A 12974-nucleotide genomic window follows, 5' to 3' on the forward strand; every position below is an offset into this window, starting at 1 on the left:
CAAGATCTGCAAGCAGCATTCTCCAGTAATCCTAGTTGTACTGTATGCTTACCAGTGCAGCTGACTGCTCACGTGTAGTTCAAGTATTCCACCGAGACCTCAGCCTGCATTAAAAGACTAACATAATCGTATTGGGAGAAAGCATTTAGAGGAACATAATCCAGTGGACTTCCTGAATGACTTTTTATATAATGAAAATCTGCAAAGAGTAAATATGTTGATGAGGAGCTTCACAAACATTTATTTATATACAAATTATTATTCTGCACTCTTAATTTTTAGCCAGAAGGCTGGGAGCTTTAAGACCTCGTGGATTTTGTTTTTATATAGCAACAATCCTCTCACGCAATTGGCTTTTCCGGTGTTGTTATGTTGAATTTCAGTGCAATACAAAACTCTTTATTTTTCATTATCTGGTACTTTCTCCTGCGTTTGATTTAGAATCATAGAATCAGAACCTGGCATTTGTCCCAACTGAATTTCATTCTCTTATTTTTTATTTTTATAGCATTTTTATGCCACCCCCTTATCTTCAGTCTAGTGCTCCAACCTATCAAGATCACCTTGAATCTTGTTTCTCTCTTCCAGGGTATTAGCTAAATTGTTAATTTTTATGTGAACAAAACCTGATTAATCTAGTGTATGTTTTGGCACTTGTGTTCTAAGATTCAAGATGCTAGAGTAATTTAATAGTATTACCTTGCATTTGTATTTGACTTTTTTCCTTTTGTGAGGACCCCAGGGTGGCTTTATTGATGTTGTTGTTTAGCAAAGTCACGTCTGACCCATCCTGGAGGAATGTTCCTCCAGACCTTCCTGTCCTCCACCATCCTTCGGAGTCCACCTTAGTTCACACCTTCAGTGACTGCTTGAGTGACTCCATCCAGCCACCTCATCCTCTGCCGTCCCCTTCTTCTTTTGCCATCAAAGGTGGCTTACATAGCTCCATTTTCTTCCTACAACAACCCTGTGAGGTAGGTTGGGCTGAGAGCCTCAGACTTGCCCAAAGTCACCCAGTGCGTTCCATGGCCAAGCTGGGACTAGAACCCAGTTCTCAACACGTTAAAAGTTTGTACTGTTTAAAAAAATAGAACTCTCCATTTAATATGGTTTAGCCATCATGCATATATGAAAACTAGCTGGGATACCACTGTTCTGCAAACTGAATTCAAAGTAATTTGAAGTTACAACCAAGCAAATGTTCTGGTTTGGCAATGCCGCAAACTGTAGGATCTTTCCCCTGTCTAAACATTCATAGGATTATGCCCTAAAGCAATATATAAAAATTAAGGCTGAAATTCTATACCCCCATACTTGGAATAAGCTCCATTGAATGCAACAGGATGTTACGTGTATGAGATTATATTTTAACATGGTACTACTTAATGGAACCCTCATTCAGCATTTTGTATTTCAGCCCTGCATACATGTATGTAACAGCCAATGTATGTAAGAGCCCAAAATATTGACCTCGTCTTACACCTGAGTTGCATTATATGCCAATATATATGGCATAGATGATTTTAAGACAAATCTAAACCTATAGAGTTTTGCTTTAACAGTCAGTCCTTATTTGGATCATCTAAGCGATACAGTATGCAGTATAATTCAGTTTGTCTGATGAGCTTATGCTCATGCATCTGGCATTTTATTTAAAAAATAACTGCTGGAAACAGGCAGGCAAGTTAACAGAACAGACTTTATTTTAAATAAATAATAGTAACAGGCTTTATTCTGAGCATAAAAGCAACACTCTTGTGCAGATGGAATGATGCCAGCTCATTAAAATAATTTAACACTTCCACATACTTACTAAAACAATTCTGTAATATGGACCCAACAAACATTTGAATATTATAAATCAAAAGTGTTTTATTATTTTGTTCCAGACTCCTGATATTTATAATTCTTGGATCATAATCAGAGTCATAATATACAGTGACTTAAAAAATGTATTTTATATAAAAAATAAACCCAACAACTTTCCATTCCTTTTTCAGTGAAAATACACATTCTTAAAATAATAAAAATTACTAAGGCTGTAAACATAAGAGAATCATCAGGCCTTACATGTAAGTGTAAAAGTGTGTGTGTGTGTGTGTGTGTGTGTGTTTAAACAGAAGCCAAACTTCAGAACAAAATAACTGGTAAAGTATTCAATAGATCCTATTTCTAGTGGCTGCAGTACTCCTAGATAAATATATGCACTTTAAAAGACATAGTTCAACAATCAAAGTTGGTCCCTTAGGCTTTAAATACCTTATAGAAGGGCCTGCAGATGTCCTGCGCTTCCATTATGGTCAGTGACAAATGTTTATGGCTTTCATGAAAACTGTTTCTGTTTTGGATTGCGCTACCATTGCAATCCAGCAATTTATTCCCCAGAAGAAGCTGGTTAGAATGGCTACCTTCTGCTCTTACAACCACAGTGAGAGCAGAAGCAAAGGAGAACAAGTCTTCTATCTTTTTCATAGATGCATAAAAGAAGAGGAATTTCAGCAAGTATTGTTTTGTGTTATTGGCTATTGCATAGCAGGCTGAACTTGTCAAAATGACTTCTGCACGACTATGTAAAGATAGTGGATTACTGATCTCCTCTGCATCTGCTCAGCTTAGTAGACTGCAGTAGGCAGCTGGGCCTGAGTCACATTGCACATACAACTGTCTTGGGCATAAATTTGAGATTAACACTGGGGTCATTCGCTAATTAAATGGCGACAATCCTGTGTCAGACCTGGTTCTGTCTCTACACTGCATGCACATTAACATAAGCTCAGATGATAGTAGAGATGATCTTGAGAAACGCATGTTAATGAGATGTAAGTCTAAATCTGAGAGAGAGCAAATAGTACAAAGACTACTCCTGATTTACACATAAAATACTCCCAATTCAACATACTTGAAAATAGGCCCATCTAATGTAAACAGAATGTATTTCCAAGTAAACGTTACTACAAAATCATCACAGGAGAATAAGTAATTCCCTATGCAAGCAATATCTTATGCAGTCATGAATGTAACACCTAGCTTTATTTGCAAAATAACTCCTGTATGCCTGCTAAATGGATAGATTTACACCTCATAAACCTGACAGTTCTACAAAAACAAACAAGAAATACCAGTGCATCCATGCTGGAGCTATAAAGCCACTAGCTCTCCATAAAGGAAACATAAGTTATTTCAGAAAAAACACTCATGTTGTGCCCTTGAATTTTAGTTCAAAATGTGTGAAGAATACAAAATTAGTTCCTGATTTAGGCTTCAATCCCATGCATGCTTAGACAGAAACAAAGTCGTGTGACTCCCAGCATTTCCCACCAAGTATGGCAGGAAGTAGCAGGGTTGTGACCCCCCCCCCTTTAAACATGCACAGGATTGTGTCCCAAAATACTATTAGCAGCAATCCACATATGGAGACTTACTCTCCTACATTGGTATTCTCCCCCTCCACTGCTTCAGCATTTAACCAATGTTATCTGCAGACCACTGGAGAGAGTTTTAATTCAGTGCAACGTTTTTCCACAAAAGATCTATTATTTACACTAAAGTGAAACATCTAGCCCTTACAATTCCAAAGATGGGAGCCTCTGAATAGAGCCATCTGAGAGGGACACTTTAACTTGCTGTCCTGCCCTGAGCAGGGGGTTGGACCCCATGACCTTCTGGCTCCTTCCAACTCTACTATTCTATGATTCTATAAGTCAAGTGAACAGTGGATGGATCAATAGCAGCAATTTGGGTTTTTCTACATTTATGGAGTTCGGTACTTTAGCACCAAGAGAAGTATATAGCTCTGGCATTATCCCAGTGGTCCCAAATAAAATCCAAGCCCATTCCTCAGGACTATTTTTGAATTAAACAGCAGATGTGAACAATTAAATACCTCTGATATCTTTAGGATAATTAGGTATATAATCCTAAACACAGGACTATTTATTTCTGAGTTAGCAGACTTTGCATTTTTACCTGGTTGCAACCTCCACAAAACTGAGAGACATGTCCTGTTAGCCTATTTCCCTCACGCCTGCAACACGAAGGGCCTGAGCCCATTTAGGCAACTCAGTTGGATTTAGGAAGATTAACAGTCCAATCTAAAAATAGGCCAGGCTCTTATTCTGAACAGATTCGCACGGAAATATTTTTCATTGAAAATGTAGGACACAAGGCCACCTGAGAATATATTTAACCTGAAACGTGTTCTATTAGTTTTCATTTTTTTTAACTTACAGGGTTAAGTTCACAAGTAAATAAGCCTAAACAAACAATTCTAAGGAAACTAATATGGAAACGATGTAGCCCTCAAAGACAATGCATTCAAAACCTTTGGGACTGATTTGCAGGCTACTTCACATTCCAATTTTATCTGAATACATGCATATGAAAGCAGATCCCTTATTTCCACTTGTATATCCATTCTTACACATGTTGACTCAGAAATTAAGTCCACTGTGTTCCATGGGTCGTGCTGCACTACAGCCCTGCAGCCTGTTCCTATGGCATGTACAATCAGAAGTCTTATTTTCTTTGATTTTCTCCCAGGTGTTCTTAGTATTGTAAGCATCCGCTGGTCTCAGTGGGACCTAAGTAGACATTCACAGGCATGGACGGTACGTATCCAGTTGTGAGTGTATTAGACTAGCATTCTGATTTAAAATATGGAAGTTACTTGGAAATTAATAGGACCTACTTTCAAATGTTATAATATTAAGGTTACACTTATTAATTACATTTTGCAGACTTGTGAACAGTGGCTTAAATTGGAATCCCGCATGCATATTTAGACAGAAAAATTTCCTACCATTCTCTGCATTGCCCCAGACAGTACAGTCGGCTGCCGGCATCCTGGAAGTTGATGGACCGACTGAACAGTGGCAGGAAAGGTCTTTGGTTACACTCAGGGGGTTAATGACTGCTTTCAAGGACTTGTGCACATAAACAGTTTGCACAGAGACAAGCCTCACCTGTAAATCTCATCTCTCAAATTAACTCAGTCTTCAACTATTGTACAAAAATGGTTTTATGCATATATGCAGTGCAGGGATCAGCATGTTTCCTCAGAATTAAGGCTCAAAGGAAATGGGGCACTTACTTTTGAGTAAACATGTCTAGGCTTGCACTTCAATTGCTTAATTTTGTGGTTTAAAATTTAGAAAAATTGCTACCAAAAGAGGTTAAGCACGTTCAATGCCCCTCTTTTTCTTTCTTAGTCAGCTGCCTTTATTTATACGACACCCTTAACTGTGTTTAAAGCAGCTCACAATAAATATTAACCTATCAAAATACATAATGTTTGAAAAAACTGTTACAAAACAGGTCAATATCCAAATGCCAAGAAAGTTTGGAGTTTTGAATGAGTGAAATAGAAAATTGCATGTTGAATAAATTGTTCTTGACAAGCTGTTGGGCTGTTTGGGTTAATTATAGCTAAAGGAGTTGTGAAATGTGCCAACCACCATTATGAATACGAACCCCATAACTAGAACACTTTCTGTTACGTGACGCTAGACTGGTCCGGGCTGCATGAGGGTTAAACAACCACTGCATGACTCTACAATAGGTTGTGGATTAGGCAAGGGCTGTTTAGTCCTCAATTCTGGCTGATCAGGTTCAAGTGACACAACAACCCTCAGTGCAGCAGGCATGCAGTGTTAATTAACCCACAACGGGTTGTCATGTTATCTGAACAAGGTCAGGGTGAATAAACTACAATACTTTAGATTACAAGCTATTTTTAGCGGGGCCTTTTTTCCTACAGAGGAAGAAAGGCAATTTTGATGTGCCGTGTGAATCCTTGAGACAGTGGATTTATATGTTCTAAATATTATAAATTCCACAAAGAACACTTCTTAGTGATACTTGTAATGGATACTGATAAATTTCTGTTCCTATGTAAAGCTAAATTGTTCTATTTAGCTCAGATTCTAGAGCTCAGATCCTAGATTTATATTCCATTAAATACCATTTACTTTTAAAAACCTTGTATGAGGTACAGGCCCAAATGATGCCATCCACGTTCACATTAGTGCCATTTCTTGGGCATGACAAGATTACACGATTGATTCTAATCTCCTTGATTCCTGCAGGCACCTATCCCATTAACAGTAATAGGTGCACATGTGTAAACCTTAGACTGTCGGTGTGAGATCAGGTCTTTCATGTGTACCACAGAACTAAAGGCTTCAGTCCTTGGCATCTCCAGGTAGAGCTATTTGAAACCCTTGAGGGTCTGTGTAAATCCACATAGACTACACTGAATTAGCTGGACCAGTGTTCTAGTTTGCTATGGGGTGGCTTCATATGTTCAATATTATTTTTAACATGCTGCCACATAAAACTAAAAAGAATTAAGTCACATTGACATCCCAATCCTGGCACATGTTTGATGAAAACAAGTTCTACTGAAATAACCAGAAGTTGCTTCTACCAAACCATATCAAGTTTTAGTCCAAGGCTGCAGTCAGTAAACCTAATTAAGCACAGGAGCCTTAAATTTTAAGACTTCAACACACTTACCAGGGAGCAAGCCCTATGTAATTTAGCATGACTTATTTTGTAAATAAAACCTTAAATGCTCATGTTGCACTCTAGCTTGACTGAGTCATGAATCCCATTGTTCAACTTCCATGCAAAATACTGTCAAGTTGTGCAGTATGATCTTGTGCATATTAACTTGGAATTAAATCCCACAGAGTTCAGTGCAGCAGGATTCAAATGTTTTCAAAGCAGTAGATAAGTGTGTGTGTAGATAAGTGTGGTACGTTATAAAGCATTTAAACTTGACCAGCATGAATTGCTTTGCATACTGTATGCAGGGCCAAGAAGTGCAGTTAGCTCTCCCCACCCCCAATAGCTCAGTTTGATATACTATTTGATTCCAAAAACACAAATTCTCAACTTTGCTTCCGCGGTTAAAAAAAGCCGTATTTTGAAGGGAGAAAACATATCCTTTGATTTAATTCCTGAATTTCTCCAGTTTGTTGTCTAGTTTATTCTCACCTCCAAATCTTATGTGCAATTTGTAACCAACTTGTAAACATGGACCACTCTGAGCCCATTCACACACAAGACTTGTTTCCGGTTCCTGAGAGCAGCCAATCTCTAATAGTCAAATCCATACTGTGGTTGGTAGTTGTCATACCTATATATTATTACCCATAAAGGTCCAGCAAGAAGCCTCTATGACTTTCCGAAATGCAAGCAGAGGTGCATCTTGGATGGATAGTTACTTAAAGGTGGAATATAGCACAGCCTCCGAGTTTAAGGTCTGGCCGGGACACAGGGCCATTCTAGCATTTTATTTTCCTCGGGAAGCAAATGCTTTGCCCCCTCCCAATTCAGAAAAAGAAAAAAAAATCTTAGGGGTCTGATTCCCAACCTTAGGAGAGTTTTGCTACACACACCGCCAGGATGATGGCGATCAGAAGCACAGCAGTGAAAATGATGCCTGCCAGCACTTTGCTAATATCACAGAAGGACTTGTTCTCCTCCACGGAGATCATGCCTATAGAGGAGGCGCCCACGCTGATGGTGGATTTCAGCTCTGCCCCGGGGTCCTGCTTGGCCTCCACCGTCCACTGCGGCACACTGACTTTCATCTCCATCTCGTACATCATCTCCCCCACCTGGTTGATCTCATTCTCCAAGTCTTTCAAATCCACCACATCTATGTTGCTATCCGCCTCGTATTTCATGTTCTGGACACTCATGGCCCTGGCGGCCACCCCGGAGGTACCGCCGCACATGCCTGTCTGGATGAGCGGCTTCTTGGGCACGTTGAGGGGGAACTCCTGGCCCAGCTCCAGGGCCCTGCGCATATCGATCTCCAGGATTTCCAGGCAGGTGGAGAAGATGACCCACAGCCTCTCGAACTCCGCCCGGTCCTCCTTGCTCACCGTCTTGTCCCTCAAGGCTGTGGTGAGTTTGTTACGATTGGCCACCGCCAGCTCCTGCGCTTTCTGCCGGGTCATCTTCAGCTCCTCGCGCAGATTCTGCGAGTCCGAGGTGCCCCCGATAGTCAGCACCATGTGCCGGTAACAAGCGGTCACTTTGCTGAGCGCGTCCAGCAGCACTTTGCACTCCTCCTTCACCATGGCGCGCCGCTGGAGAAGAGAGCCGGGCCGCGGCCGCTGCTGGCGACCGCGCGCGCCCTCCGTCCACGCTCGAGCCCCTGAAGCTCAGCCCCGGCGGTTCCCCAGCCGCTTCGGGCACATGGCCAGAGCCTTAAGCCTGCGGCGCTCTGGCGGCGACGAGAAGCCCGGAGCTTTGGAGCGCGCCCTGGCGAGCGAGACACACCATCGCCCCTCGCTGGCGGCTCGCAAACATCCCCGGGAACCGGTGTGCAGTCTTCGGAAAGGAAGGGCGGGCGAGGCGCACGAAGTCCCACGCCGATCGCCTCTCGATCCGCTCGACTCGTCCTCGGGCGCGGGAGGCAGCCCCGCTCGCCCCCTTTAAACGCGCGACGCCGCCGCGGCTGCAGCCGGGCGCGCGCGCCTCCCTCTCCCGAGCAGCGCCCGGGCGGCCAGCGATAAATAGCGCGCAGCGGGAGCCCGAGGCGCGGTCACATGGAGCTCCGGCAGGAAGTAGCCTCACACAGCAGCTCGCCGCCGCGGATCCGCTCGCTCTCCCCGCCTGGCGCGGCGGCACCTCCTCCTCGGCGGGCTCCTCCTTCTTCGGCGGCCGCTTGCGCCGACGTGGCTTGAGCGGTTGCAGGAGCGCTCCGGCTCATTGGCTCGCCCGCTGGGTAGGACCCGCCTCGCTGGCTCTGGGTAGGAATTAGGAGGTCGGGCTTGGTGGAAAGCGCAGGCGGAGGCTGCGGAGGGGGGCCGGGGTGGAGGATGACGAGGAGCGGGGGGTACCAAGGGGACCTCGCCGAGGAACGAGAGCCCGGCTAACTTCGTGAGTGAGTGAGAGGCGGGGAAAGGCTCTGCAGCCGCCGCGGCCGGTCCCGGGAAAGGGGTGACGCCGTGCGGGAGAGCGAAGGCGCCGGGCACTTGGGCATTCCCCAGGCCTTTCTCGGGGTGCTGAGCGCTCTTGGGGTGGCGTTACTCCTCTCTTAGTAGCTGTGGAGGGAAGGCAGCAGGGAAGTCGCGCTTAGCAGTGGCATAGCCTGGGCTGCTTTTTCTCCCGCGGACTGCTGCTTTCGAGCCCGGGTGGGTCTGTTCCTCCCCACCGTCCTATGCCTTAAAGCGTTAAGGGTCTCCGACGCTCCCTGCTCTTTGAGCCGTGTGTTGTTTTGCGAAGGGAGTTAACTTGTGGGCTGGTGCAGAAAAGTTAAGCGGGCCACTTGTCTTAGCCAGTAGCTGGAAGATGACTGCACATGTTGGTAAAAGCTCACTTAGGATACAGTCCTTTGTATGTTCAGCTAAATAGAGAAGTCCAGGAACTCGTAACGTTCCCCAGCCAGTCTCTTGTAGGACTCCTGTCTGTCTCGAACTTTACTTGGGTTGTGTCCTTAATGGAGAAAATGCAGTCGAAGTATGCTAAATATGCATCCTGGTCAGGTAATATTCACCCTCACTAGGGTAAGACCTGTGGCTCGTGGGAGGTTATCATAGGGTGCGTCCTCAGGAATGAGCATCCGTGTGTCTCCTTAAAAGTAAACACCGCTGGCTTCAGCCGGGCTTCCATCCAAGTAAGTGTGCATAGAATTGCAACGCACTGCAGTTCCTCCTTCCAGTCTGAAGCCTTTTTGTGTTCGAAATGGTAGGGGGTTTCCTTTTCGATTGCTTCTCTTTTGAAAAAAGGGAAGGAAATTGTCGCTTATTTTTGACAGAATAAACTTGAGATTGGGGGTTGAAAGCTACGATATTGCATATACTGGAAAAATGTATGTCTTTAAAACATGCATGGTGGTGTTTATGGTTTCCTATAACCAGAGGTCAAAAGATCTCGTCCTCCAAAAAAATAATCTGAAAAACTAACTCCAGTTTGGTTCATTTAAAGGCTGCCTAATGTTACTTTGCGATCCATTGGTAAAGGGGACCAGCATGTTTCTCCCTGAACGGAACATACTTGAACAGTAAATTGATTTTATAATTAAAAATGGGGGGGGGGGTCCAACATCTTTTGCTTACTGGTTCACATCTCTCCTGAGGCAGCTGGAGGTCCAACGGGTAACAATCACATGACCTGCAGGACCAATTTGAATGCCTGTAGATCCTTCCTATCCTATTTCTTCTTGGTACTCTATATATGACGTGCTGTGAGTTCACTTTCAGCATGTTTTATTTATGTCTGTTCCACACACACTTATAGGACTTCATAAAGGAAGCCACAGCCTTGGATATATGAGAGCTGAGCTAGGCTGTCATGGATAGGATATTTGGGGGGGGGGGGCTTTCATTTACAGGGTTGCCATAAGTCAGAGACAACTCAGCAACACATAACATTCCATGCCATTTTTTGGAACAATCTGCCTCATGGAAGGATCTAAAGAGTTCAAAACTTGCATATCTGTAACAACTTTTTGTTTGGCTTAATAAAAGTATTGCACTCATATAAATCTGGGGATGGGAGTTTGCAGCTATGAAAACACCATTGCAAAACATAGCTGTTAAGTTAAAAGCATATACTCAATGCACAGGGTGCTGCTCACACTGTCAGTGATACCTAATCATGTGCCTGTTGTGTTGTATGCACACTTTGTCAACTGATTTCCTTGAGGAGGAGAGATTGCATGAGCTCTGCTTCTGAAGTTAGGTCAAGGTAGCAAACCAGCTGGCGTTTTAAACCAATTCATTTCTGTACGGGTCTTTACCTTTTTGTGGCAAAGGCTTTGGAATGTCAGTGCTTTGCAGTTTTGTATTCTATACTTGTTCTTATTTCCTAGCCTTTCGGGAAGCTCAAGGCAGTATGCAGGATGCTTCCTCCCCTCCAGCCCAAATATTTATTGTTGCAACAACCTGTGAGGCTAGTTAGCTTGGGAAAGGAGAGCTGGTTTAGTTGAGCTTCATAACTTAGCAAGGATTGGAACCTGGATGTTCACAGTCTTGACCTGACATTCTAATCACCTCACCACACTGGATGTCCTATTATGAAGGGTAATTTAAATTCAATTGTGGGTGATATCAGCAAGCCGTTGGAGCAGTTTTTCCCCAAGAAGTTTTGGACTACCATTCCCATGGACCATGCTAGCCAGGTATGATGGGAGTCACAGCCTCAAATGTAGAGGGCATCATATTGGGAAAAAATGTTTAGAAAACATACCTCTGAATGTTGCTGGAAAGCTGGCCTGCTATGGGTTGTCTAGAAACATCTGGCTTCTGACATTAGTCTAGAATACACCTGTGTATTTGTACTGGAAAGATGTTTTTCTACCTTGGTAACTGTTCGGTGTTTAGCCTAGAATGTTTCTCCTGTTAGGCGGCTGCTTGCAAAGTGCTGTGGTTCTCTCCTTAATCTGTATTATGTCTTGTGCAATGGCTTATAAGCAGCCAAGAGAACTCCCTCATAGTCAAGATATCAGGGATGGGAAACCTGTAGGATCCTAGGTGCTGCTGGTCCGTGGCTCCCAGCATCCCTGGCCAGTGGCCATGTGGGCTAGTGCTTGTGGGAGCTGACAGTAGGGTCCCGGGTTCTGCATGCCACACCCAGAAGAGAGGGATGAGCAGGCTTCTGCACACACACACAAATGCTATTCAGAGGAAAGTAAGGGAGCAGTTCGTTAAAACACCCCACATCTTAGTGGCTGCAGAACAGAAGGGTGCTCTGGCGTGGCATGGGGGATGGAATACAAAAGGGCTGGCTGGGACCCCAGGCTCCACACTGCAACCTGCTGCTGTGCGCACTCATAGCAAAGGGCCACCAGGTACCACCTCTAAATCCTGTGGTTGGTCCTCAGATTGGATGGTTCCACACCTGCTTTGAGCATCTGCTTCAGGTTAGTTGTCTTTGTAGCTTTGGCTGTAGTTTAACCATAATTTTCAAAGAATATACAGATCAGCTAAAGGTCCTGAAAAAACTTCTTAAGATGGAGTGAATGGCGTGGTAGGCGCTTTTCTGATGCTACGGTGACTTGAAATGGATATGAGATTCCCTGTCTAGCTTGGGAATAGGGAAGAATTATTCTTGCTGTTGCAGAGAATAAAACATCCTGCATTTGTTCTGGATATGTGCTGCATCTGAACATGGAAGATCATTATTTAAAAAGATCATTCGTTTGCCTTTTTGCAGGAACCCTCCCAAGGTGGCTTGCAACAGCAAAATATAATTTTACAGAAACACCATTCTAAAACACAGCAAAATCAAAACAGATGCAGAAACCTCTTGCAACTACGTGGCCATTTGCAGTTCATCATTGTTTGGCTGTCTCAATCAAACACAATGGAGAAGTTATTCATAATCACATAAACAATAGTTAATTATTGACAGTTGACCTTGTCTCTTGTGTGTATTTATCTGACAATTTTCTTCAGCCCCTGGGTCACTCTGCTGAATAAAGTGAGGCAAGGGAGAACAATGGAGGAGGCCTCTGGGTCATGGCAGCCCAGTTAAGGAGCAACTTTTGAGAGAGGTTCTCTTGGTGGCTTCTTCATGGGCTCTGCAGCATGAGGCAAAGAGCGCTTTATTCCTCTAGGCCAGGGGTCGGCAACCCGTGGCTCCGGAGTCGTATGTGGCTCTCGAATGCCTCTGCTGTGGCTCCGTCGTTTGCGTCACAGCTGCCGCAGATCCGCGGCCCATGCTGGCAAGCGGCGTGGCCGGCACAGCGCTGGGATAAATTGAAGAAAAGAAAAGTTTCTGAAGAAAACAGAATGTTTAATGAAACTTGGGTAGATTCATTTCCTTTTACTGCTGACGAACTTATGGGGTTTGCTGTTTAATGCATGCAGCCCTTTAGCACTGACTTTGACTCTGCAGGAAGCTGTTCTCCTATTCAAAGCATATGAAAGGAGTCCTACTAGTTTATAATGTAAGATTAAAAATAACAGTTTTTAGTGACTGAACAAGAGCTGTAGCTAAATCATAATGAAGATATA

At 43.8% G+C, this 12974-nt stretch overlaps 1 protein-coding gene across 1 annotated transcript; it reads right to left on the reverse strand.

The window, feature by feature from the left end:
• Positions 1-1680: 1680 nt before the first annotated feature.
• Positions 1681-8405, reverse strand: LOC123022318 (regulator of G protein signaling 9 binding protein). Its single transcript, XM_044427970.1, has one exon. The coding sequence runs from the start codon at positions 8088-8090 to the stop codon at positions 7377-7379; it is 714 nt and encodes a 237-aa protein (XP_044283905.1). The 5' UTR covers positions 8091-8405; the 3' UTR covers positions 1681-7376.
• Positions 8406-12974: the final 4569 nt, after the last annotated feature.

Source organism: Varanus komodoensis, unplaced genomic scaffold, assembly GCF_004798865.1.
Source record: "Varanus komodoensis strain SLA01 unplaced genomic scaffold, ASM479886v1 scaffold19, whole genome shotgun sequence".
Classification (NCBI taxonomy): domain Eukaryota; kingdom Metazoa; phylum Chordata; class Lepidosauria; order Squamata; family Varanidae; genus Varanus; species Varanus komodoensis.